Below are 27,019 nucleotides of genomic sequence, written 5' to 3' on the forward strand. Positions count from 1 at the left end.
AAAACAGATGAAATATAAAAGGGAAATTTTTAAGAGAAGCAAGGAATTTTTTAAGAAATAGTATCTCGAAAAAGTCAATGCCAAGTCATGTCATGTCAGGCTTAACGAGCTTCCTTGAGTCCGACGCTTGTCGAATGAATTTCAGAGGCATTCCGGACTTGTGGGGAAGTCCCATGACAAAATTTTGAGGCTATCCTCAAAATTTCTGTCCCAGTTTAGTATCTTGCTCCTCTTTCCATTGTAATCGCACAGATCTCGGAATTTTTGAGATCTTCTCAAAAATTCTGTCCCAGTCGCAAATTCGAAATGTCTTTAGTTTGATCCGCTAAAGAGAAGGTTCCTTCTGGAGAATTTTTTGAGTCCCTCTAAAAAATTCTGTCCCAGTTTCTATTGTAGAAGGGGGGAATAAAATTTACGAGATATATGACCGAGCCCTTGTGGCGCCTACGTATCCCGTTGCGGCAGGAATCAGGTCAAACGTAGTTCCCCTTAAAGGTTAACAAGAATAAAATTTACAAAGAAACCGACCGAAGCCGACACAGGCCGCCTACGTATCTCATTCTCGAGAATTCAGGTCGAACGTAGTTCAGGTCGTAGAATTTGGTCTTCTGTTTTGACTTGTTAAAGAAGTCCAACTTCAAATGAATTTTTGAGATCCTCTCAAAAATTCTGTCCCAGTTTCCATCATGGAGAGAAATGGAAATCTTCTGGGTATATGACCGAGCCGTTGTGGCGCCTACGTATCTCATTCTTGAGAATTCAGGTCGAACGTAGTTCCAATGCAAAGAAATGATTAAAGGGGATAAATGGGGTGACCGAAGCCGACATGGGCCGCCTACGTATCTCGTTCTCGAGAATTCAGGTCGAACGTAGTTCAGGTCGTAGAATTTGGTCTTCTGTTTTGACTTGTTAAAGAAGTCCAACTTCAAATGAATTTTTGAGATCCTCTCAAAAATTCTGTCCCAGTTTCCATCATGGAGAGAAATGGAAATCTTCTGGGTATATGACCGAGCCGTTGTGGCGCCTACGTATCTCATTCTTGAGAATTCAGGTCGAATGTAGTTCCAATGCAAAGAAATGATTAAAGGGGATAAATGGGGTGACCGAAGCCGACATGGGCCGCCTACGTATCTCGTTCTCGAGAATTCAGGTCGAACGTAGTTCGTTACAAGAGGGATAAGAATTCAAATTCGAACAAATACAAGCAAACAGAAGATTACAAGTAAATGATGGAAAATGCAAAACGAACTTCACGCGTAATATCTCTTGACAGCATCTGAGTTGATAGGCTTGGGCCATACAGCGCCATCCATCTCTGACAAGACTAAAGCACCTCCAGATAGTACTTTGCGAACCATGTAAGGACCTTGCCAGTTCGGTGCGAACTTTCCTTTGTGCTCGTCATGATGAGGAAAAATACGCTTAAGAACCAACTGACCAACTTCAAAATTTCTGGCTCTTACTCTTTTGTGAAAAGCGCGAGTCATTCTTTGTCTATACAACTGGCCATGGCAAACAGCAACCATCCTCTTCTCATCAATCAAAGCTAGTTGGTCAATCCGTTTGCTAACCCACTCAGCATTACTTAGCTCAGCTTCTTGGATGATCCTCAGTGACGGTATCTCGACTTCAACAGGTACGACTGCTTCTGTTCCGTATACTAGCAAGTATGGAGTAGCCCCAGTTGATGTTCTGACCGTCGTTCGATAACCCAGTAGAGCATATGGCAACATTTCATGCCAACCCCGCTGCTTGTCAATCATTTTCCTCAGAATCTTCTTGATGTTCTTGTTGGCGGCCTCTACAGCTCCGTTCATTTGAGGGCGATAAGCAGTGGACCTTCGGTGAATAATCTTAAATTGTTCACATATCTCTTTCATCAGATGACTGTTGAGATTTGCACCGTTATCCGTGATGATGGATTCTGGAACTCCAAATCGGCATATCAGATTGTTGCGGACAAAGTCGGCCACCACTTTCTTGGTTACCGATTTGTAAGAGGCTGCTTCCACCCACTTGGTGAAATAATCGATGGCAACCAAAATGAATCTGTGTCCATTAGAAGCGGCTGGCTCTATAGGACCGATGACATCCATTCCCCAAGCTACAAATGGCCAAGGCGAACTCATAGCATTAAGTTCGTGAGGTGGCACCCGTATCAGATCGCCGTGCACTTGACATTTGTGGCATTTTTGCACGAATTTGCAGCAGTCATGCTCCATAGTCATCCAGAAATAACCGGCTCGAAGGACTTTTCTTGCCAAGGTAAGCCCGTTCATATGTGTGCCACAGACTCCAGCATGTATCTGTTCAATAAGCCTCACGGCTTCAGTAGCATCCACGCATCTCAAAAGGCCCAAATCTGGAGTCCTCCTGTAAAGGACTTCTCCATTCAAAAAGAAATTGAGAGCCATACGACGTATCGACTTCTTTTGATTAGATGCGGCGTCTTCTGGATATGTCCCAGACTCCAAGTACCTCTTTATGTCGAAATACCAGGGCAAACCATCTGGTTCTGATTCAACATGTGAACAATGGACTGGATGTTCCTTCAAGTCTATATCCAACGGGTCGATGTAATCAGTATCCGGATGTTTGATCATTGACGCGATGGTGGCAAGAGCATCAGCTAATTCATTCTGTATTCTGGGAGTATGTCTGAACTCGATCTGGCGAAACCTTTTACACAGATTTTGCACATATTGTACGTAAGGTACAATCTTCGGGTTCTTCACAGCCCATTCTCCCTGAACCTGATGAATCAAGAGGTCTGAATCTCCAATAACCAGTAACTCGTAGACATTCATGTCAACGACCATTTTCAAACCGAGAATGCAAGCTTCATACTCAGCCATGTTGTTTGTGCAGTTGAATCGTAGTTTAGCCGCTATAGGATAGTGCTGACCAGATTCTGATACCAAGACTGCTCCAACACCTTTACCCTGGTGGTTCACCGCTCCATCGAAGAATAATCTCCAACCTGGATAAGCTTCAGAGATATCTTCACCCACAAATGACACTTCTTCATCGTGAAAATATGTCTTGAGAGGTTCATACTCTTCATCAACGGGATTTTCCGCAAGATGATCAGCCAAAGCTTGTGCTTTTATTGCCTTCTGAGTCACGTACACGATGTCAAACTCACTCAATAGCATTTGCCATTTAGCTAACTTCCCGGTCGGCATCGCTTTCTGGAAAATATACTTCAATGGATCCATTCTGGAGATAAGATATGTAGTATACGACGACAAATAGTGCCTCAGCTTCTGGGCAAGCCACGTCAGAGCACAACATGTTTTTTCCAGCAGAGTGTAACGAGACTCATACGGAGTAAATTTCTTGCTGATGTAGTAGATTGCCCTTTCTTTCTTCCCTGTCTCGTCGTGTTGACCCAGTACACATCCAAAGGCGTTATCTGAAACAGATAAATACAGCAACAAAGGACTCCGTTCTCGCGGAGGAACCAATACTGGTGGATTAGACAAGTAGCTCTTGATAGCGTCGAAAGCGGTCTGGCACTCCTCAGTCCACTTAGTTGGGGCATCTTTCTTCAGCAACCTGAAGATAGGCTCACATACCACCGTCGACTGTGCTATAAACCGGCTGATATAGTTCAACCTCCCTAAGAAACTCATCACCTCTCTTCTCGTTTTCGGCGGAGGTAACTCTTGAATCGCTTTGATCTTAGAAGGGTCGAGCTCAATACCTCTTCTGCTGACTATAAATCCCAACAACTTCCCAGCTGGGACTCCAAAAGCACACTTGGCGGGATTGAGCTTCAAGTTGTACCTACGTAAACGTTCAAAGAATTTTCGTAGGTGCGTCAAATGATCCGAACTCTCGTGGGATTTAATTATGACGTCGTCCACATACACTTCAATTTCCTTGTGAATCATGTCGTGGAAGATAGTCGTCATGGCTCTCATGTAAGTGGCACCGGCGTTTTTGAGCCCAAACGGCATCACCCTGTAGTGATATACCCCCCAAGGTGTGATGAAGGCCGTTTTCTCCGCGTCTTCTTCATCCATCAGAATCTGGTGATAACCCGCGTAGCAGTCCACAAATGACTGCATCTCATGTTTGGCACAGTTGTCAATCAGAATATGGATATTTGGCAACGGGAAATTATCCTTTGGACTAGCCTTGTTGAGATCTCTGTAATCAACACAAATCCTGATTTTTCCATCTTTCTTGGCGACCGGAACGACATTCGCCAACCAGGTGGGATATTGCGTTACTTCTACAAACCGAGACTCTATCTGCTTGGTGATTTCCTCCTTAATCTTCAGGCTCAATTCAGGCTTGAATTTCCGAGTCTTTTGCTTCACCGGCTCGAACCCTGGGTTGATAGGCAGCTTATGAGATACGACATCGGTACTCAGCCCCTGCGTGTCACTGACCTCCCAAACAAACACATCGCTGTATTCGGCAAGCAAATGCACCAGGCTCACCTTCTGAGTTTCATTCAGGTGAGTGCTGATCTTAACCTCTTTGACACATTCTGAATCTCCCAAATTCACCGTCTCTGTTTCCTCCAGATTCGGCTTATGTTGATTCTCGAACTGCCGAAATTCTTCTACCACATAGTCTGGTTCCCCACTTTCGTCGTCGTAGTCGTCAGCCTCGTCGTCATTTGCCTCATTTTGCTCGTTTAGCTCGTGACATGACATGACATTGGCAGGTTTGTAACTTACGTTACTGAAATCATAAACAGACAAAATTAGAAAAGTAAAATATAACAAGCAATCGAATAAACAAAGTCAAAATAAGGAGGCTTTCATTTAAATTGAATCAAAATGCAAATTTGGGTCATGGCACAAGGCCGTGTCGCCCTTTAAACAATCATAACAAAATTCAAAATCAAGAAATGCAGAAATGGTGGGTCTCGGGCCTCTTCCGAACGACCACCGATTTTGGCATGCACAAAATAACTCCATTCTACCACAGAGTTCGGGGCATCGGGATCGGCGTGGACGTCCAATTTTGCAGCATCTCCCCTGGTTCAGCATCACGAATGCCTGCTGGCTCAGCCTCCCCCTCGATGACGGCGTTGATCTCCTTGAACAGGTCACAGATTCCTTCCCCATCGTCTGCAGACTCGGCATGCTCCCGGACTGGAAAGGAGTGATAGAGATGTGGGATCGGCTTAGTCAACCCTTGATCCTTGCTCCTCTTCATCTTCAAATCATCATCTGCGGGGATGTACCCCAAACCATACTTTGATCCTATAGCAAGGACCGGAATTGGCTCGATGATCCCTTGTGCATTCCTTCCTAATCCGAAACCTGGGTCGAATCCGCTCTGCAGCATTACCGTGGCAATCATTTTGTACACGGCCGGCATGGGAGTCTGTGCTGCCAGGCCCTTATCGGTGGCATTTACCAACTCCACTGTGTAGAAGTCCGAAGTTTGCGGCGTCTCGTCCAAGATCGGCACCTGCTTACCTGAATGGCTCCTTTCCCCGTGAATAACTAGTTCTTCATTTCTCCATACTAGTTTCATCACTTGGTGAAGAGTGGAAGGGATGGCTCCAGCCATATGAATAAATGGCCTTCCCAAAAGGAGGTTATAGCTGGTGTCGATATCCAACACCTGGAATTTTGCCTCGAACTCCGCGGGGCCCATTTGGATGATCAAGTTCACCGCTCCTAACGTCTCTCTCTGCACACCATCAAATGCTCTCACATTGACCTGGTTTTTCTCCAACTTTCCGAGGTCAAACCTCAGCTGCTTCAGCGTGGACAAGGGGCATATGTTTAGGCCCGATCCGTCGTCTACCAAAACACGGTTGACGATCTTTCCGCGGCATACCACGGTGATGTGTAGAGCTTTGTTGTGGGCTCTCCCTTCGGATGGTACCTCATCATCGCAGAAGCTGATACGGTGTCCCTGAATGACTCGGTGAATCATAGCAGCTACATTGTCGCTGCTTGTGCCTGAGGGCACGTATGTATCATCAAGAGCTTTCATTAAGGCCTGCCTGTGGGACTGAGAGCTCATCAGCAGGGCCCATACAGATATCTGAGCTAGAGTCTTCTCTAAATGTTTGACGATGGAATAGTCCTTCGGCTGCATCCTTCTCCAGAACTCTTCTGCTTCCCCCTCGCTTATCGGCCTCTTAGCATGGTCCTTCTTCTGTCCTCCGAGAGCAAGCTCATAAGGAGTGTAGCACCTTCCGGACCTAGTCATGCCTTGAGCCACGGCCGTTTCTATCACAAACTTGGGTTTGGGGAGAGTCCTTGAGGGCACCAAGGCAACAGCCTTTGCAGGTGTCAGAATGACAAACTCTCCTTTCTCCCTGACGCTCAAAGAAGCGACAGCCCTCTCCAAGTCTTCCTGAACAATAGGAGTAATTCTCTTGGCTTCACGCTCATCATCGTCAATTTCTATCATGTTGATGTTTCCACCCCCATGATTTGGCAACGGATTCGTGTTGACGTTTGGCGCCGCGGGCTGAAGAGAGACCACTTCCTGGTCAATCAAGTCCTGGATCTTGTGCTTGAGATTGATACAATCTTCTGTGTCATGTCCAACACTGTTGGAATGGTAAGCACATCTCTGCTCCGGTCTGTAGAATCTGGAATGGACATCCACGGGCTTGGGGCCCACAGAGTGGATGTATCCAGCCGCGGATAACCTTTCGAACAATTTAGTTCTGCTTTCAGCCAACACGGTGAAGCTTCTGGAGGGCTTCTTCTCAGACCTGGGGCGAGGGGGATCATACCCGCCCTGCTGTGGGGGAGGGACTTGTTGGTAATTGCGGGCGTTTGGTCGTGGAGCTTGGGTTCTGGGGTAGGGATTTGTTTGGTGGTTTGGCCTTGGGGCTTGGTAATTTGGATGGGGGCTTTGATATGCTGGGGTTTGTATTTGATATGCGGGGAATGGCGCTTGATAGCTTGGCTGTACATTAGCGCAGCTGGGAGCGATATTCTGGTAGTGGAGAGGGACTTAATAGGCTTGGAGGTAGTTTGGAAAATTTTGGGGAATCGGGGGTGGATTCTGATACGACGCAATATGGGCTTCTGGATAAGTGGGGCCGGCATTGCAGTGGCTGGAATGATTTGAGTTTGGACTGTAGGCTTGATGAGGCTGTGATGGAGGGTAAGGGCGGCCTTGGGGACGTGGTAAGTTTCTGGGGGCCTTTCTTCCCCCGTGTGAGATGGCGTTAACCTCTTCTCTTTTCTTCCTTACCAGTCCGGAAGACCCAGGTGATGCAGACACTCGGGCTATCTTCCCCGACTTCAGGCCATCTTCAATAGTCTCACCCACCTTGACTATCTCGGCGAACTTGGCGCCGATTAATAAGATGACTCTGTCATAATACTCGGGCTCCTGCACCTGCACGAACACCTCCACAATCTCCTTCTCTGTCATTGGAGGCCTCACCCTCGCTGCCTCCTTCCTCCATCTGTACGCGAACTCGCGATAGCTTTCTGTGGGCTTCTGCTTCATCTTCTCCAAGGAGTACCGATCAGGGACTATTTCGACGTTGTACGCGAATCTGTCGATGAACTCCTTAGCCAGTGCACTCCAACTGGGCCATTGTCGAGTCTCGTGGGATGTGAACCACTCCAAAGCTTCCCCGCACAGGCTCCGGCTGAATAACCTCATTAGCAAGGCTTCATCTTTGCCAACTCCCACGAGTTGGTCACAGTACGCTCTGAGGTGTGCCATGGGGTTGCCCGCCCCACCGAAGGTATCAAACTTCGGGATCTTGAACCCTTCAGGCAGGTTCAAGTCTGGGTGGATGCATAGTTCTGCGTAGCTTAACCCGGCGACGTCTGGAGTACATTGCAATTCCCTCATTGCCTTCCGGATCTCCTCCTTTATGTCTACCTTTGCTTCTTCCCTCGACCTCCACTCTATTTCTTGCTCCTCATAGTGGTCCAGCTCGGAGCCGTGCACCTCATGCTCGACTGGGATTGGGACTTGAAAAGTGGTTCTTTTGGGGAGGGGTGGAGCTATGGAAGGGCTTGGAACGTTCTGTGCGGTTTGATAATTTTGCGGAAAATTTTGTGGATTGGTATCTTGGTTAAAGTGGGGATGCGGTGTTTGGGAATTGACGGCGGCGGGATTTTGGGTTTGATTTTGGGGTAATGGGGCTATTGGAATGCTTTGGGGGTGTGGTGGTATTTGTGGAGGATTGTCTGGGGGTGGTGAGGGAGCCTGATAGGAGACTGACGCGTATTGGGGGTTTTGGGTGGTTATATCTATTCTAGAGGGGTTATGCACGGGTGTCGATGGACGTTGCTGAGTAGGATCCGAGCTGGACGAGGGGAAGTATGTAGGGGGTCTTGCGTCGAGAAAGTTGGGGCCGAATCCGGGCAGAGAGGTGTCTTGCCTCCGTTGCATCTCTACCCTCATGTCAGCTATTTGCTGCATCAGCTGCGCAATAAGCTCATTCTGCTCTGCCGCGGTGGGCTGAGCCACCACGACATCTGTGAGGCTGATTTGTTCATTGTTGTCGCCCATGTCTGTATTTGCGTTTGATCTGGGGAAGGAATCTGCGCGACCTTTTGATCTGGTGAAGTAGTGGTGATCTGCCAGCTTTATCGACACAGATCAGTAAGAGGTACCTGTGATGAAAAAACAACTCAAAGGCAAATTTGTCAGTGCATATCCGGAGTACAAAATGCATAATATCGCACATAAAACATATAAACACACAAGTCACTTTGTTTGAGGATATCTTAACCCGCGAATGAGGACGGAAATATATTTTGAACAAACAGGAATTTGTTTGTTTTGACGTCATCTCGGGAAAGCTGAATCACGTTGAGCTATGGTTTTCTTGCAGCTGCTTTTCGTCGTCCGTTGATCTTATCTTCGTATCTCCGAAACACGGAGGAGAATGAAAATTTTTGGTGATAGGGGCCGGGCCGGGAAAGGCTGCCTACGTATCTCACGAGGAGAATTCAGGCCCAACGTAGTTCGAATACAAGGATGAAAATTTTCATTCATTCTTTCATTGTGATTACAAGGGAATTGGAAAACAACATTGAAATTTCTGGCAAACAGCATTTGGCGATTTCTTGTCTTGTGGTGGCGTCATTCCTTTCCTTTCAGACAGTCGGAAATGGAGGCTTGTAGACGATTTCTTCTTCATCGTCCTCCTCAATTACTTCATAGCCGGGGCTACTGTGATCTGTTCCCTGTTCACGGGCGGGATGTTTTCTGCCTTTTAAGTTGCTATGGGTTGCCAATTCTTCGTCGAGTGCCGCACTTCTGGCCAACGACACGGCAGTCTCGATATCTATTTTCGCTTCTCTCGCCTTTCCTTCGTGTATCTCCAAACGAAGCAGGTTCAACCTTTTCCTTAGGCTTTCGGTTTCCATCTCAACCTCCTTCTTTCTCTTTATCTGTGACGCCAGATCTTCATCCAAGGTTGTGACCGCAGCTTTGTAGATCGTCGTGGTCACGTCTACTTTGAGTCCTTCTTCTTTAATTCTCTGAATCTCTCGAGTGATTCGTTCGATCTTTCTTCGTAGTTCCTCCTCAGTGAGCTCCGTCTGGACGTTCTTGCCTTTGTCCATAGCGGTGATTCAACTTCCCTGGGATGATAGAGCGGTGTTTAGGATTTGTGGTGGGAGATGGATTTTGCGTGAGAAACTAGAGACTCGGAAATTTTGGTCGGACATTTTAATAGTGGCTTCTGTATACTCTTTAGAGTTTTGGGCTTGGAGTGGGTTTACAATATCTTCATTCAAAGCAACGTAACACATAAGCATTTAAGTGCACATAGGTAACGCGTCCTAATCATGCATGGGGACCCTTTTGTGCCAAGGGTAGGCCTAACGCATTCGAATGATGTACGTGTGAGTTTAAACCAGTCAAGTGATTCCCCCCAGAATAATATTTAACAATGAGTGAAATGTTTTAAAAGGGAAATAAACAAACCCACGCAGGGGCTATTTAGAAAGTGCGATAATATTGGGCCCACGCAGGGGCTAAAGCAATGCGAATACAACAAGGAAAACCCCGCGTAGGGGCGATATCCACTATGCTGCTCCGGACGATCCCGCTCCGTCGTCGTTTTTCTGGTTTTTGTGCTGTTGGAACATGTACCTCAGTATCAACAAAAAGCCTTCGCCCAGACGCCCTTTGTCTTCCAGGCTCTCGTATCGCATCCTCTCAATTTTCTGCTGGATCCAGTTGTCGAACTCTTCATACCCTTGCTTCAGTCTCTCGATCTCTCGAGTTGCCCTTTCGAGTGCGTCTTGATTCTCTATGAATTTGGCGTAGACCTCATTAGCTTCTTCCTTTAATTCTCGAAATTCAGCCTCTGCTTTGGCCTCTTTGTCTGTCACACTACGAAAGCTACGCGGAATCTGAAAGGAGATGTTTTGTATATCCCTCTTCAACCATGCTTTGTAGCCTTCGTCACATCCAGCGTTGAATCGGTCAGGGGCGATACTGTCTTTGCCCATGCGCTTGGCATTCTTCCATTTTCTGAGCATCTCTGTAGCGTCGTCCACCCTGTCGTCCCCGATGTCATATACATAAGCACCATAATACGCTTCTCTAGGCACAGTCTGCTTTCTTCCGAACTGTCGCAAGACTCGAAACGGCGCGTAAGGGCGGATCCCTCGAATACCGGGTAAAGGAAGCACGACACATCTTCGACTTTCTACGACAACTTCTTTGGATATGAAGCGGTCGAGCATCCATTGGAGGTCCTCTTCTTTCAACTCGGAGAAAATTTGGGCCCATCTCCCTCTCGTCTTCCGATTGTTCATGTTTGCCCAGAATAACAAGTCGTTCAAGTCCTTGAGGGTGTTCTTGTTGTCGAGAGTGTGCAGTTCTCGAGTTCCGGCACGCTTCGCCAAGTGGCTGAGAATCCACCATTGGAGGAGCAGATTACAGCCCTGGAAGTACCGATGTCCCTCTTTGCACTTACCCAAAGCGCGATATATGTCTGACAATATGACCGGGGCTACGGAGTAGTACTTTGTCGTTCCTTGATTCTCGTACCCTTTGAATAGCGTCTGGACGAGTGTTATGACTCTGGTGTTGATACTCAGGCTCGGGCCATGCGGGAAGACCATTGTTCCCAACAAGGCTATGGCAAACGCCAATGGGCGGAGCTCGTTCCACTCCCTGTAGGAAATTCTAAATTCCCGATTATACGCGGCATAGAAACTCGCGTGTCCAAATCTAACGTACAGATCTCTGAACATTATGTGGGAATCTTGACACCAATAAGTGAAATCTTTTCTTAGTCCTAACTAATCCGAGATGTCCTCAACGGAAGGTTTGTTGGGGATAAACACGTCCTCTTGTTTTCGGGCTCTTCTTTCTAGGCCCGTTCCCACGGTGTCTATGCAATCCCTTATCTCTTCTAATGTAGGGGTGATTTCGGCCGTTCCAAAACGGAAGACCATTCTCTGGCTGTCCCAATACCCCGTGAGTACCTCTATCAACTCTGGCCAACCATTCATGTTGATTAGCTCGGTCAAGGCCCCTACATACTTGTTGAAAGTCCGCCTATGATCTCCGTCTAAGTCGTTGTGCCACATTGTTAGTTGGGGTGGCGCTGAGATGACCATGTTGAATTTGGGGAAGCGGTCCATACCTGCAAAACAAAAACCCGTTAGACTTTCCCCTACCCCAAGTTGGTTTTCACACATACACTTTCGAATGTCAAATAACATGATGCGTCGTGAGGTCGAAGACCTTAGACGCGATTTTGGTGATTTTCTACTAAAATGGACTTAATACGCCTTGGGTATTAAGTCATCCTAGGCTAATGCCTAATTTTGGTTTTGGTTTCGCTCTAACTTAGGCTTTTCTAGAATTGTTTTCAAATAGACGGTTACCCGAGTCGGACAAACATCGGGATGGAGCTATCGAATAACGTCGGATGACCGCATTCCAACTATTTATTCGATACTCCCAAATGATTTCTTGAGGTATTTCTGAGAGAAGTCGCGGTAAGCCGCGTAACTTCAGTTTCCTAATGCAGTCTATTTGCCGTTTGGCGGAAGTTATGCCATGAAATGCAATTATTCGAAAACTAAAGTATTTAAGCAAGTGAACAATTATCACAATTAGTCAAACAAGTTAGTCTTAAGGTTAGAATCCTCCAAATAGTCCCCAGCGGAGTCGCCATTTCTGTTTTATCGAAAAAAAGTGGTTTTCGAAAAAGTTTATTTTAAAGGGTATTTTCGACCTTTAGGAGTCGCCACTTAATTTTTAAGAAAAATCAAGAAAACTTATTCTCAAAACAATTTAAACAGAAAAAAATCGTTTTGAAAATATTTTAGGGGGTTCGGGATTCCTATTAGTATCTTAGGAAGGTGTTTAAGGCACCTAAGATACTCCGTTAATACGGTTTTCCGACGACTAACTTATTTGACTATTTTGTTTTTTCGTTATTCTTAAGATTTTCCATCTAGGCAAACTTTATAAGTTTTGAAATGACTTCGCAAATTCCATTTTTTAAGGTTAAGGCACTTTATATTCGAACAAACTTGTAGAAAAATTTTTTGAACTTAGGAAAAGTTTTAGACGAATTTACGAGTTGAAAACATTTATCACTTTCAAGGCATAGTTCTGAACTAGATAAAAAGAAAGACGTTTCGAAGGGGGTTTGGAGTTTTCTAGTCCTAGACTAAGAGGCAATTAAAGCAAAAATATAAACAAGTAGTAAAACGGAAAAGAGAGAGAGAAAGAGAGAGAGAGATTTGGGTCCAAACTCGGGTTCTGTTCGCCTTGACCGAGTTTTGGACCCACCGGTTCTTTGGGTTTTTGACCCATTTCTCTTTCGTACCTGTCCTAATCTAAACATACAAAATAAATTTCAAGGAAATGAAACAACAAGGGCTTATGCCCATTACAGAATGAAATACAAAATAAAAAAATAAAGTAAAACGTCTTCTAATCCTCTTCTTCGAATTTCTTCAATCTTCAAAGGATTTCAATTTCGAGGAGCGGTCCGCCGGATTTTATGACTTTGACTCAGCAAAAAAGAAATCAAGCCTTTTATGGCCTTTCTTAAAGATGCCAAAGGGGAGAGTCCATTGGACTCGTTCGGAGAGAGAGTTATGCAAAGAAGAAGAAAAAAAAATAGAAGTTAGCGATTTACCAAGAAAGGTCCAACATTAGTTTAATACATAAATGAACTCAAACAATACACAAATAATGCAAGTCGAGTATTTCAAACAATGGAGGAAACCAACAGCAACGGAGAAACGGAGAAGGATTAATTTCCGAATCTAATCAAAAGCTTCATGTTCAAACTAATAAATAACACCCTCATGAGTTTCAACCACGTACTTAAAGCAAGAAGAAGATCATAATAGAAACATATTCAAGAGAACAGGCTCCAAAGCTCACAGTGATTTAACCAACACACCATATATAACAACAACTATACAAAGGTTTCCTGATGCATCGACTATCAAGTAAATTCCTACTTGAACCCAACAGTTGATTAAGCCAAGCGGAGTTCAAACAGATTCACACCACACTGTATGAATAAACGAGTTTAAGCTCAACTAGGCTCATGTCGAAATGAAGAATAACCTTAAACGAAGTGTAACCAACAAAATTGAATTAAAAAAATATAAGCATGGTTTCGACCTCTTTAAAAAATGACATCTAGACCGACACGAAACACAGCGACATACATTTGAACGTCTGGAACGTAAAATCAGCAAAGACCCACAGCGAGATAGAATAAAGCCGAAGAAAACGCAAAGCAAGCTCGAGCGCCATCCTCTGCGTTCATGGATATTCGAAGACGAATATCTCGCATAAGTAACTCATTAGGTGCGTTGACCGACTAGCTAACTTCATTCGACTCACCCAAACACCTTAATACAGCAATAACGAGCCAAGCAAAGAATAAAAGACATCCGACGAACCAGCAGCTGTCATCGACACGAAAACACATACGAAACATGTCGTGCTGCCTCTAGACAGTCTAATGGAGGTGAAATGAAAAACACTCGAGCGAGAAAGAAACCGAAAATCAAACAGCTAGGCCGAAACAGAGTAGGGGTAGACATAATGCAAACAGATGCAAAAGCACCATCTAAACTTGCTGGAAACAGATGCTTATCGCCAGAACAGCTTGTGAAATAAAATTTAGAGTCGGCATACATCGTGCAAGGTCAGCCAACCAACGACAATGGCTGCCTCGCGACGACGGACTCAGAAAATAGGTGTAGAACACAAAGCATACGAACTTCAACGAAACAAACCAACACAGAGTACTTCCAATAACATAGCCTATCACTTATGCAGCGATCAACAACACTCAAAGCATCTCGAATATCCACACATGAGTTTGCTTGCGTAAAGAAAAAGTAGATGAAGGAATACTAATGGCGAGTTACGTTAAAATAAACTGGACATTACCTTTTGGGGAGCAACGAACTTGGGGGCTACGAGCAAGGGAGAAGCACCACTATCGCGACCTCAAACCAACCTCTGTCTCGAATACCTGAGCTGGAACGACACACCTACGCTCGACGAAACAGACACACCGAGGTTGCTACGACGTTTCGACGGAACACCACTGTCGAACACTCGTTAACGAAACAGAGTGTTTCTCTCTAAAACTAATCCGACTTCCTTAGTTCTTCTGAAACCAACAGTAGAGAAACCAAAATGTTTCCAACGCTCACAATAACAGAGTAGCTCGATTTCCTTCTTCAGAATTTCCCAATTTTCAACCCAAGAAATTTCAAAAAAAATCCAACCCCCAAACTGACGAGAATGGGGGTTTATATAGAAAAATCCCTATGGTTTTTGAAATTGGGATGGGTTTCACGAGTTTCCGCGCATCTCAATTCAAAATCTCAAAATCTTATCCGAAATTTCGAGCGGGAAGGGAGTTTGAGGCGAGGTGGAGGGTTGAGATGAAATCGTGGTACTAGCGAGCTACGTGGAGTCATCTCGGCGATGCAAGGACGAGAGAGCAGGTCTGCCACAGCCGAAAGCACGGCACTGCTGCATTTTTTGGTGTCTGTCTTTGCTGCGTTTTCGGCGCAGCTCTGTTCTTTTTCTTTGCAGGTCGCGATGGGAGGGGGGAGAGAAAGACGCGTGAGGGGGACGAGAGCGTGGGGAGATGAGGGAGATTTTCTGCGTTTTTTCTGGGTTCTCGGAATGGCGTCTGTTTTTCTGTGTTTTTTGGGAATTGTTGGGATGAAGGAAGGGGAGGAAGAAAGAGGGGGAAACGGGTTTGGGTCGTGGGGCGGGTTAAGTGGTTTGGGTTGTGGGGCGGGTTAAGTGGTTTGGGTTGGGTTGGATTTAATTTAGTGGGTTGGATTAAGGACGTGGGCCGCCTGAAGGGAAATTGGGCCTTGAGTTTGTGGGCTGTTGGGGAATATTGGGTATAAGGTGGGCTGTAAAGGAATTGGGCCTTTAATCTGAAAATAGAGTAGAAGGGAGTGGGCCTGGGGCTGCTGAGGATTGTGCGAATGGCCCAAACTAAAACAAATTAAGTTAAGGATGGGTTGGTTTAATGAATATCCAAGTTGGCCCAACCCCAAAATAAAAAATGAATTCGTATCAATTAATTAACGAGCTTCTTTATATATAATAATTATAAAAATCATAAAAGTGATTCAAACGTATAATTTTAATTTAAACTAAGGCTAGTTTAATAAAACATTCAAATGTATATCTTGATGATTGTGAAATAATCGTAAGATATACTACTTATATACATAATTATGTAAAATATATATATATATATATATATTATCGAAAATTATGTCAAAGCGTATTCGAAGTAACATAAAATTCATACATTATGTATATTTTTAATTTATATACATATATATACATACATATATATATATATATATGTATATATATACACATACATATACATATATACATGTATATATATTTTTAAAATCTTCTTCTCTTTTTTTTTTCTTTTTTTTTCTTTTCTTTTTTTTTTTTTAAATTTTTGCAAGATTTATAAAACTAATTAACTTAAATAATTTTAAAAATTCTCGAAGCTCGATAATTAATTTACACCAATGTGGGTCAAAATTGGGTGTCAACATCTTTTATAAAGATGATAAAATGTTTGTGTTCCAATTTACCGCCATCGGCGAAAATAGTCACTATCGAAGAGTTTCATAAGGCACAACGAGCCGAGGGACTTGCTAATGTGTTGGCCATCGGAACAGCCAATCCTTCCAATTGTATCGATCAAAGCACCTATCCTGACTATTTTTTTCGTATCACTAATAGTGAACATAAGAGTGAACTTAAACGAAAGTTTAAGCAAATGTGTAAGTTTAATATTTTTGTTATCTTGATTTGCACAATTCCAATTATTCAAAGTGTTTTTCTTTCTTTTAATTAAAATATGTTAAAGAATGACAAAAGTCTCACATCGGTGATTAATGAGATGGGTGGACTCTTTATAAGGCTTGGGCAATCCTCCTCCCTTTGAGCTAGCTTTTAGGGTGTGAGTTAGGCCTAAGACCTAATTTCACAAAATATATTTAGTTAAGGATATATGAAAATTATTTTCAGATGATTTCGTATTGAATTTTCTTGAGTTTTTCATGTTCGAGACTTGAATGTGTTTTTTGTTAGTGTTCGGTTTACATTTGTGATTATATGTTACAGGTGCTAAAACAATGATTAAGAAAAGATATTTGCATTTAACCGAGGAAATCTTGAAGAAGAATCCTAATATTTGTGATTACAATACACCTTCTTTTGATGCTAAACAAAAAATAACAATTATCGAGGTTCCAAAACTAGGCCAAGAGGCAGCCCAAAAGGCTATCAAAGAATGGGGCCAGCCCATATCTAAGATTACACATTTGGTCTTTTGCACCACTAGTGGTGTGGACATGCCAGGGGCCGACTCCCAGCTCACCAAACTTCTTGGGCTAGATCCATCAGTTAAGCGATTCATGTTGTACCAACAAGGTTGCTCTGGTGGTGCAGCTGTTCTTAGATTGGCTAAGGATTTGGCTGAAAACAACAAGAAAGCTCGTGTCCTTGTTGTTTGCTCAGAATTAATAAATTTGATGAGCTTTCAAGGCCCAAGGGACACTGACTTAGATGTTTTGGTTGGGCAAGCTTTTAGTAGCGATGGGGCATCAGCTGTCATTATTGGTTCAGATCCTATCATACCAATAGAAAGGCCTTTGTTTGAACTTGTATTCACAACTCAAACTCTTCTCCCAAATAGCGAAAGTGCTATTTATTCTAACCTAAGTGAGGCTGGGTTAATAATCCATATACATAAGGAAGTTCCGATGCTAATTTCAACAAATATTGAGAAAATCTTACTGGAAGGATTTCAGCCTCTTGGCATTTCTGATTGGAACTCCATCTTTTGGGTAGCTCATCCAGGCGGACGTGCAATTTCAGATCAAATTGAATTAAAATTGGGCCTAAAGCCCGAAAAACTCAAAGCTACAAGAAATGTCTTGAGTGGCTATGGGAATATGGGTTGTGCCACCATACTGTTTGTTTTGGATGAGATGAGGAAAGCTTCTATCAGTGAAGGATTGATTAGCACAGGCGAAGGGCTTGAGTGGGGCGTGCTTTGTTGTTTTGGGCCTGGCCTAACTATGGAGGCAGTCGTCCTTCGCAGTATTTCTATTTAGGTCTAAATTGTCTTTTTACTTTACATTTTTTTCATTTGTATTTATATATTTATCGTTTTCAAATTGAATTAATAAATAATGATATTTTTAACTAAAAAAATCAAATAACTCACTTTACTTCTTTGCTCCATTTATCATTTTAGAGGTTGAAGTAATATTTTTCATTATAATATGGTCATAGATCTTAGGTTGTAACTTGATCATGAGCGAATTTGTTGATATTGCACCCATGAAGTATGGAAAGTGCCAAACATTGGGAACTACCCGGAGAGGAGTTAGGAACAGGAACAAGGAGAATAGATAGGCTTTTTTCGCTTCTTCGTCAAACTTTTGAGCAGCTCTTTCAACTGCCGCCTAATCACCCAACATGCTCAAGAACCGAGAGCCGTACAGGGATTGCCGGAGGGAGCTTGCTTATAGAAAGAAGATAGGCCAGAAAAACAAGGTGCAACGGGCTCTCCGCTCCTAGTCACTAAGAAGTGCTATTCTGTCCTAGAGTCATTGCTTATATATTATCACTAGAGCTGTTAATATGGGTCAACCCACCCCATCCGGGCTAACCCATACAGGCTTTGACATTTTACGGGTCATGCTGGGCTAGCCCATTTTTAGTGTGGGCCAGAAAATGGTCGGCCCAGTCCACAAGTACGTAGGCTACAGGCTTGCCGGGCCAATCCACTTTTTAAAAAAATATATTTTTTTATAATTATTAAATTAACTTATAAATTATAATTTAAAAATATTATCATAAATATCGATAAAACAATATTACATTATGTTAGACCTCATTTGTTTGCACTTAATGTGATTTGAATCTTAATCATTCAGATTTGCCTCATGTATTTGTTTTTAAGAACTGAATCTTAATTATTCAGATTCAGTTCATGAAGTTTGTTTGTTTTATTTTATTATAAGCATCTTAATGGGTCTGGATATATCTGAATGAATCTGTAACACACCCTTAACACTATTTAGACTAAAAAATAAGACTCCTATCTTAATTCAACTAAATCAAAACAACTCATAAAAGTTGTGTTCTTATTTAATTAATATTTAATTACATACTTGCCATTATAATTTCTTTTATTCATATTAACTTAATATACATCTTTTACTTTCATAAATTAATCAATATATTTGAATTGATAAGCACTCCCATGATATAATATTTAGCACGGTTTTCAAAAAATAAAAAAAATATTAGTTATTTGATCGATAACAATAATAAATTTCTAAAGTAAAATAAAATAAAATATTTTTCTAAACTATATATTTACTACTCTATATAAACTATTTTAAATTGCATTATATTCGATTCTCAAAGTATTTTGAATGCAAAAAATAGTCATATTAATGATGTAACTTGATGTTAAGTTCTTAAAAGATAAATCATATTACCTTGTTACGGTAAAAAATGTTTAAAATATTATATTATATGAAAAATACTATTTTACTAACAAGGTTTTGATAATATTTTATTGATATAACGTTAAATTTCATATGTGCATTCATATATTGAAAACAAACCGTACCAATAATTTAGTGTTCAGATTCAGAGACAATATTTGAATATTCAGATGTTTATTCAGATTTACACATCTAGATCTTAATGCACATCTTAATATTTAAATGCGTATTCAAACTCAGACGTCTTAATCTTAATGGGAAAAAAATGAGACCTTAATGTCACTACTTGCTAATCAAATTCAAAAATAAAATTATTTTTATAATATTTAGGGAAAATGCACAAGTACCCCCAAGACTATGTCCGAAATCCCAAAGACACACCTTACTAAGGTCGTATTACCCCCCTAAACTTATTTTTTTTTTGTAATTTTGTGTATCTCTTTGGCTTACGTGGCATCCAAATATCTCCGACGCGCCTCAATTGCGTGGAGTCAAATAGAGTGCCACGTAAGACAAAAGATGTATAAAATTAAAAAAAAAAGTTCAGGGGTAATAGGACCTTAGTTTAGTTAAGGTGTGTCTGGGATTTTGGTCATAGTCTAGGGGTATTTTGTGCATTTTCCTTGATATTTATTAATTTTCTTTTCAACTAAAAGTATAAATATATAAATAGAAATATTAAACTAATTGTTTTGATTTTGGACTCTCTTTATTTTTAAATTTTAATATTATATTATATTTTTTAATTAATTTTTATTGGCCCATGGCCGGCCCTATCGACATTTCTCAAGCCTCCCAAATAAGCAGACTTATTCAAATCGGGCAAAAAAAACCTTTTTCTTAAATGGATTTCAAAAATCTTAGCTTAGCCTTATTAAATTTCGGGTTAGGCCAGGCCGGCCCAACGGACCTAACCCATATTGACAGCTCTAATTAGCACTTAGTCTATTTATTACTCAATAAGATATATTTTCTTAATCTTGAATTCAAAAATTAAATCGGTCTAGTTATGCTTAGAACAATATGAAGTTTTTCAAAAACAATTACTACTAAAAGTAAAAGTAAAAACAAATTATTTTCAACTTCTATACGAATAATTATTTTGAAACAGATATTTAAATAAAAATTACATCTATTTTGAAACAAAAGGAATATATAACCATAATAAATTTAGTTACTCTCCGCGTTAATGATAGAAATTGTCGGCGTATAGAGTTTATGTATATTTTTACTATTATTTTATTAATGGTTCAGAAGATAAAATAAATTGATTTGTAGTACATGTTGACCAAATTATTGTTTCATTTATCTAAGGACAAAATTGAGATTTAACGTTGACTTCAAATTAAAAGAATCTTTTTGCATAATTTGATGGGATAGAATTGATTAATATAGCATAGAAGATATTCAAAGATATTCTTACCCTAATTTATACAAAATTATTGATTTTGTTTAAAGATTTTATCTTCAAGATATTCTAACATCAAAAATAAAAATAACATTAGTTTCAAAGTTTTAATGTAGTGATATTTTATGTGTTAGATATATGTTACGATTTTTGAGTTTGAGCCTTATTGATATATTCCTTGCAAACAACAAGAACATATAAACGATTTCATTATTTATGAAATTTAGAATTTTATATATATATATATTATTAATCTTCAAAGATTTTTTTTTAATTGTAAAAAGGATGAAAAATAGAGTAGGTAAAGGGGAAGAATGGTCATCACGTTGCATATTCTTATTTAGTTTAATTGCCTAAAAAATTATACCAACACCAAATGAAAAAAAAAAAAGGATATTTAGAAGTTAGAACTATAACAATCAATCAATATCTTTACGAATGAGGTCGGGAGAAGATAATGTGTATATAGTAATCTGTATTATTATTTTATGTACATGAAAATATTTTATGATAGTCGTCGGTTAAAAAAATAAATATAATATGTAGTTAGATATTTAACTTGATCTTAACTAACAATTAAATAAGAGTAATGCCATCACAAACATAATAAGAACGAATTGAGGTGTCTAGATATATATGAAGTATCTAAATAATCATTTAAACACCTTTAAAAATTATGTGTCACGTCAGCATCAAGTGTTTACCAATACCAGTACCAGCGTTATTTGATTCCGAATTTAGAACAATGACTATTATACCCTTTTCAAATTCAATTAATCACCATTACTTCATCAAAGTCGTGAATATGAACAATGTCATTGCAGATATAATATAATAAGAAAGAATTGAGGTGTCTAGATATGCATGAAGTGTTTAAATGTAAATTTATGTGTCACGTCAGCGTTCCAAATCTACAATCCTATTGTACTATGTTCAAGTTCTAAAAATTACCCCCTATTATTTCATCAAGATTTTGAATACCAGCAATTTCATCATAGACGCAATCAAAACAAATTGAGGTATCTAGACGTGCATCATATATTATAAGCAATAATTTTTTGCAAAAATTCAAATAAAAAACAGAAGATGACACCATTGCTAGCATCACCATCTGATTTCACTTCATCTGAGTCCTCATGTACAATTTTTCCAAAAAAAAAAACAACAAAGAAGAAGCTGTCCAATCTCAAAAGTCCATATGAATATTTTTCTGAAAAAAGTGTATGTAAAATGCCTAGAAAGTTGACAGTTAGTGACCCTTTGAAGCACTCAAAAGCAACATTTTAGAGAGAGAGATAAGATTCTTGAAACCATCTTTTCAATATTTTTCATCAATAAAGAAAAGGGTAGCAAAATCTTTACTTTAAAACATTACATTTGAATTCCCATGTTTCTTTTTGCTTGTTAAATACATAAAGTTTGAATCTTTTTACCCTTTTCCCCACCATTCTTGGGAAAAAAGTATTAGCTTTTAGTTTCATAAATATGGAATTTTTCATCTATAAAGAAAAGGGTAGAAAAATCTTCACTTAGAAACATTACATTTGATTTCCCATGTTTTGTTTTGCTTGTTAGATACATGAAGTTTGAATCTTTTTGCCCTTTTCATAAAATTGTGCATATAGATAAGAAGATCTCCACAATTCTTGGAAAAAGTTAAGAGCTTTTAGTTTTATATATAGAATTTTCCCATTTCAAGATTCTATGGTTTTTGCTGTGTTATCAACAAAAGGAATCACTTGACAGTTCTTGGTTGTCTTTGCTTTTTTGGGCTGTGGGGTCTCCAGCATTTTGAAGAAGAGATGCTACAAAAGTCTAGAGGTATGATAAAGTTTTGATCTTTAATGGATTTTCTTTATATAGTTGACTTGTTAATCTAGCATATTGGCTCTACATTGTTTGGTGGAGTTTCTTGGCAATTCTGAGTTTTGGAATTCTTTGAAATGGTTAATCTGTCAATCTGTTGGATATTTATTTGGATTAGTCTTTGATTTGGTTTGTCGAATTGAGGATTTAAATTTGATCTGTTCAGTCTTTTACATATATGTATATATTTATACTCCATGTGTAAAGTATTAGGTTGTTGATCCCGACTTGTTTGGGACTGAAGCATAGTTGTTGTTAGTTGAAAATATTAGGTTCAGTTGAACTCGTTAACTATATGCTACATCCATCACTGGTTTTGTCAGTGTTGCTCTCTAACTAGCTCTGCTGATTCATTTGCTTTGTTTTGATGATTGAATGTGTGATAGTGTGAGTTCTTTTCTAAAATTTTCAGTATTTGTACCAGTATAGGTTGGATAACAGATCAAGGTTCAAGTTTGGATTATTGAGAGTTTTCGTAATGTCTGGAGTATATGACTCAAGAACTGGTTTAATTCTGATTTGGATAGTTATTTTGTTGGCTTCCGTTACGATGGTTTGTCCTGCAGAAGGATTGAATGCTGAAGGAATGTACCTACTTGAGTTAAAGAAGAGTTTAAAGGACGAGTCTAACAATCTTGGAAATTGGAATCCTAGTGATGAGACGCCGTGTAGATGGAAAGGTGTAAATTGCACTTTTGATTATAATCCAGTTGTGCAATCTCTTGATTTGAGTTTAATGAATCTGTCAGGCACTTTGAGTTCTAGCATTGGTGGTCTCGTGAGCTTAACCGTTCTTGACTTGTCTTTCAATAGATTCACAGGGAATATTCCGAAAGAAATAGGAAACTGCTCGAAACTGCAGAGTCTTCAGCTCCATGATAATGAGTTTTACGGGCAGATTCCTGATGAATTGTATAACCTTTCTCATTTGAAAGATTTAAACTTGTTTAACAACATGATATCTGGTTCTATATTGGAGGAGTTTGGGAGACTCTCTTCTTTAGTTTCTTTTGTTGCATACACCAATAATCTCACTGGTTCACTCCCTCGATCACTCGGGAAACTAAAAAAGTTGGAAACATTTCGAGTGGGGCAGAATCCGCTTTCTGGAACCTTACCCCCGGAGATTGGTGATTGCAAGAGCTTACAAGTGCTTGGTCTTGCACAAAACAATGTTGGAGGAAATATACCCAAAGAGATCGGTATGCTTAAAAGATTGAAACAACTTGTACTTTGGGACAATAAACTCTCGGGTTATATCCCGAAGGAACTTGGAAACTGTACAAAACTTGAACTGCTTGCTTTATACCAGAACAACCTGGTTGGAGAAATTCCTGCTGCAATAGGTAAGCTCAAATCTCTCAAGAGGTTATACTTATACCGGAATGGATTAAACGGTACAATTCCAAGAGTCATTGGGAATCTTTCGTCAGCGATAGAAATTGACTTCTCAGAGAACTATCTGATAGGAGACATACCAAATGAGTTCAGTCAAATAAAGGGGCTGAAATTGTTGTATCTTTTTAATAACCAGCTCAATGGTGTGATACCTCGGGAACTTTCTAGTTTAAGAAAGTTGGAACGTCTTGATCTGTCGATTAATTACTTATATGGCTCTATTCCGTTTTCATTTCAGTATCTCACTGAACTGGTTCAGTTACAGCTCTTTCAGAATTCTCTTAGTGGAACTATTCCCCAAGGTCTTGGGAACTATAGCCGACTTTGGGTTGTTGATTTTTCTTACAACTACCTAACAGGAGGAATTCCTCCGAATATTTGTAGGGATTCTAATTTGATTTGGCTTAATCTTGGTTCAAATAATTTGCATGGAGTCATTCCATCTGGTGTTATTAAGTGTGACTCATTGGTACAACTTCGTCTTGACGGTAACTGGCTACAAGGAAATTTTCCTTATGGCTTGTGCAAATTGAGTAATCTATCTGCTCTTGAATTAGGACAAAACACGTTCAGTGGTTTAATTCCTCCTGAGATTGGAAACTGTCGAAAGTTGCAAAGACTTGATCTTTCAGGCAATTATTTCACACATGAATTGCCACGTGAGATAGGGAATCTTGAAACACTTGTGACGTTTAATGTCTCGTCTAATTTGCTGTCAGGTCAAGTACCACTAGAAATTCTGAAATGCAAGGAGTTGCAACGACTTGATCTCAGTAGGAACAGCTTTAGTGGTACTATACCTGATGAAATTGGAAAACTAGCACAGCTTGAACGTCTTTTGGTTTCGGATAATAAGTTTTCTGGAAAGATACCAGTATCATTGGGGAGGCTTTCTCGTTTGAACGAACTGCAGATGGGTGGAAATTCATTTTCAGGTGAAATGCCATCAGAATTGGGTGATCTTACCGGTCTGCAGATCGCGATGAATCTTAGTGACAACAATCTCTCTGGTTCAATACCGCCTAAGCTTGGAAATCTTATTCTACTAGAGTCTCTCTATCTCAACAATAATCATCTGAGTGGTGAAATACCAATCACATTCAGAAATTTAACGAGTCTAATGAGCTGTAACTTTTCATACAATAACCTCACTGGACCATTGCCTAATTTACCACTCTTTCAGAATATGGATGTCAGCAGCTTTATTGGAAACAATGGGCTTTGTGGTGGTCGTTTAGGTGGATGTAAAGAATCTCCTCCGTTTAATTCTGATCCTCCAACCAAAAATGCAGGTGGTCCAAGAGAGAAGATTGTTATTGTTGTTGTGGCTGTTGGTAGTGGTGTCTTTCTTGTTTTGATTATGGTAATTTTGTATGTGATGAAGCGGAAACCAGTTGATCAGATGGTTGCATCAGTGAAAGATAAGGACATGTCATTTCCAGCTTCGGACATATATTTCCCTCCCGAAGAGGAGTTCACTTTCCAAGACTTAGTTGAGGCTACAAACAATTTTCAAGACAGTTATGTTGTAGGAAGAGGAGCTGTTGGGACGGTATACAAAGCAGTCATGCAATCTGGACGAAAAATCGCTGTTAAGAAGCTGGCTTCTAACAGAGAGGGTAATAACATAGAAAAGAGTTTCCGAGCAGAGATTTCAACTCTCGGAAAGATTAGGCATCGTAACATTGTAAAACTGTATGGCTTTTGCTATCATCAAGGTTCTAATCTGCTTCTTTACGAGTACATGGAAAAAGGTAGCTTGGGTGAATTGCTTCACGGTGCATCTTGTGGCTTGGATTGGCCTCAACGCTTTATGATAGCTCTTGGGGCAGCTGAAGGACTTTCTTACTTACATCATGATTGCAAACCACAGATCATCCACCGCGATATAAAGTCAAACAATATTTTGCTCGATGAGAAGTTGGAAGCTCATGTTGGTGATTTTGGTCTTGCTAAAGTTATCGACATGCCTCAAACTAAGTCGATGTCTGCAATTGCAGGATCATATGGCTACATAGCTCCTGGTACGTACATTTCATTATTTTTTCATGAGAGACTTCCGTAGTATAGCCCGTCTACTGTCTGCTAATAATGTCAAGAAACATATGACCGTCTAGATTAATGCTCAACACTAATATATATTATACATAAGCAATGATTATAACTCTTCGCCGAAATCCAGTGCATGTACACGAAAAATCTCACGTATAGTTCCTCCTCTGAGCTGACTAGTGTGTGTTAGTTTTCCTCACACTTTGACTAGCAAATAGTACTAGTGTTTGTGTTTCCTTGGTGAACGTTTTTGCTTCTTTTGTTATACTCAATAACAACAACATACCCAGTGAAATTTCACAAAGTGTGGTCTGGAAAGAGTAGAGTGTCCACAGACCTAACCCCTACCTCGTAGAGGTAGAATCTGTTTCCAAAAGACTCTCGACTCAAGTGAAACGAAGAGAACAATACAACTAGTAGAAAAGAGTACAGAGTATACATGCAAGGAATAGTAACATCAACAACATAATGCGATCACCTAAACATAGTAAACAACAGATGATAATAGATATACCAAAAGCTAGAAACTACATGAAATAAGGGTAATACCATTTGAAGAGAGCAAGGAGACGCGTCTACTTAGTTTAACGGTTCTGTTTTTCCCATTGCAGAATATGCTTACACCATGAAGGTAACAGAAAAATGTGATATCTATAGTTACGGAGTAGTCCTTTTGGAGTTGCTAACAGGAAGAACACCGGTGCAGCCACTCGATCAAGGAGGTGATCTTGTCACTTATGTGAGGCATTTTATTCGAGACAATTCGTTGACACCAGGGGTACTCGATATCCGATTGGATTTGACAGATAAAACTGCTGTTAGTCACATGCTTACAGTCCTGAAAATTGGTCTAGTCTGCACTTGTTTGTCCCCGGCTGATCGCCCTTCAATGCGCGAAGTTGTGTCAATGTTGATGGAGTCTGATGAGCAAGAAGGTAACTTCATCTTGTCTCAAAGTTGATCTCCCTATGACAGAAACATAATGTATTATGTTATGTTGCTCGGACTCTTCAAAAATGTTACATCACCCGTGTCCGATTCGCAAAACATGTACTAGTTTTGAAGTATTCAACATGCATCTGGTGGCATTCTTGAAGAGTTCGAACAACATAAGTTAAATATATAAATAGCGCGAAGACTGATATGCTTTCTAGTATTAGCTCTTGTATTGTATTCTACAGTTGAATAATAGAATTACCACATGTTTCTCAAAATGTAAATAATATCTCACGTTACTCTGTCTGATCCTCCAAAAATACATAGCTTTTGAAGGATCTGACATACACCGGACATTATT

General features: G+C 40.4%; 3 protein-coding genes across 4 annotated transcripts; 2 read left to right on the top strand and 1 right to left on the bottom strand.

Moving 5' to 3' along the window:
- Positions 1-1,250: 1,250 nt before the first annotated feature.
- Positions 1,251-8,472, bottom strand: LOC138340534 (uncharacterized). The gene is made up of 7 exons (XM_069292265.1): positions 7,007-8,472; positions 4,943-6,916; positions 4,143-4,698; positions 3,874-4,067; positions 3,146-3,789; positions 2,084-3,058; positions 1,251-1,648 (listed from the first exon to the last, which is right to left on the bottom strand). Exons 1-7 carry the CDS (start codon positions 8,470-8,472, stop codon positions 1,251-1,253), a joined length of 6,207 nt encoding a protein of 2,068 aa, XP_069148366.1.
- A 7,414-nt stretch (positions 8,473-15,886) lies between these two features.
- On the top strand, positions 15,887-17,591 carry LOC101266107 (chalcone synthase J). The gene is made up of 2 exons (XM_010316555.3): positions 15,887-16,253; positions 16,597-17,591. Exons 1-2 carry the CDS (start codon positions 16,034-16,036, stop codon positions 17,589-17,591), a joined length of 1,215 nt encoding a protein of 404 aa, XP_010314857.1. The 5' UTR covers positions 15,887-16,033.
- Positions 17,592-21,602: 4,011 nt separating this feature from the next.
- Positions 21,603-26,945, top strand: LOC101265417 (probable leucine-rich repeat receptor-like protein kinase At5g63930). Of its 2 annotated transcripts, none has more exons than XM_019211310.3 (3): positions 21,603-22,227; positions 22,702-25,694; positions 26,334-26,945. In XM_019211310.3, the coding sequence occupies exons 2-3, from the start codon at positions 22,751-22,753 to the stop codon at positions 26,681-26,683; spliced, it is 3,294 nt and encodes a 1,097-aa protein (XP_019066855.1). In that variant the 5' UTR covers positions 21,603-22,227; positions 22,702-22,750; the 3' UTR covers positions 26,684-26,945. The 2 variants fall into 2 exon arrangements, with proteins under 2 accessions (XP_019066855.1, XP_025884495.1); XM_026028710.2 differs by having other exon boundaries at positions 21,605-22,227; positions 22,697-25,694.
- Positions 26,946-27,019: the final 74 nt, after the last annotated feature.

Source organism: Solanum lycopersicum, chromosome 12, assembly GCF_036512215.1.
Source record: "Solanum lycopersicum chromosome 12, SLM_r2.1".
NCBI classification, from domain to species: Eukaryota; Viridiplantae; Streptophyta; class Magnoliopsida; order Solanales; family Solanaceae; genus Solanum; species Solanum lycopersicum.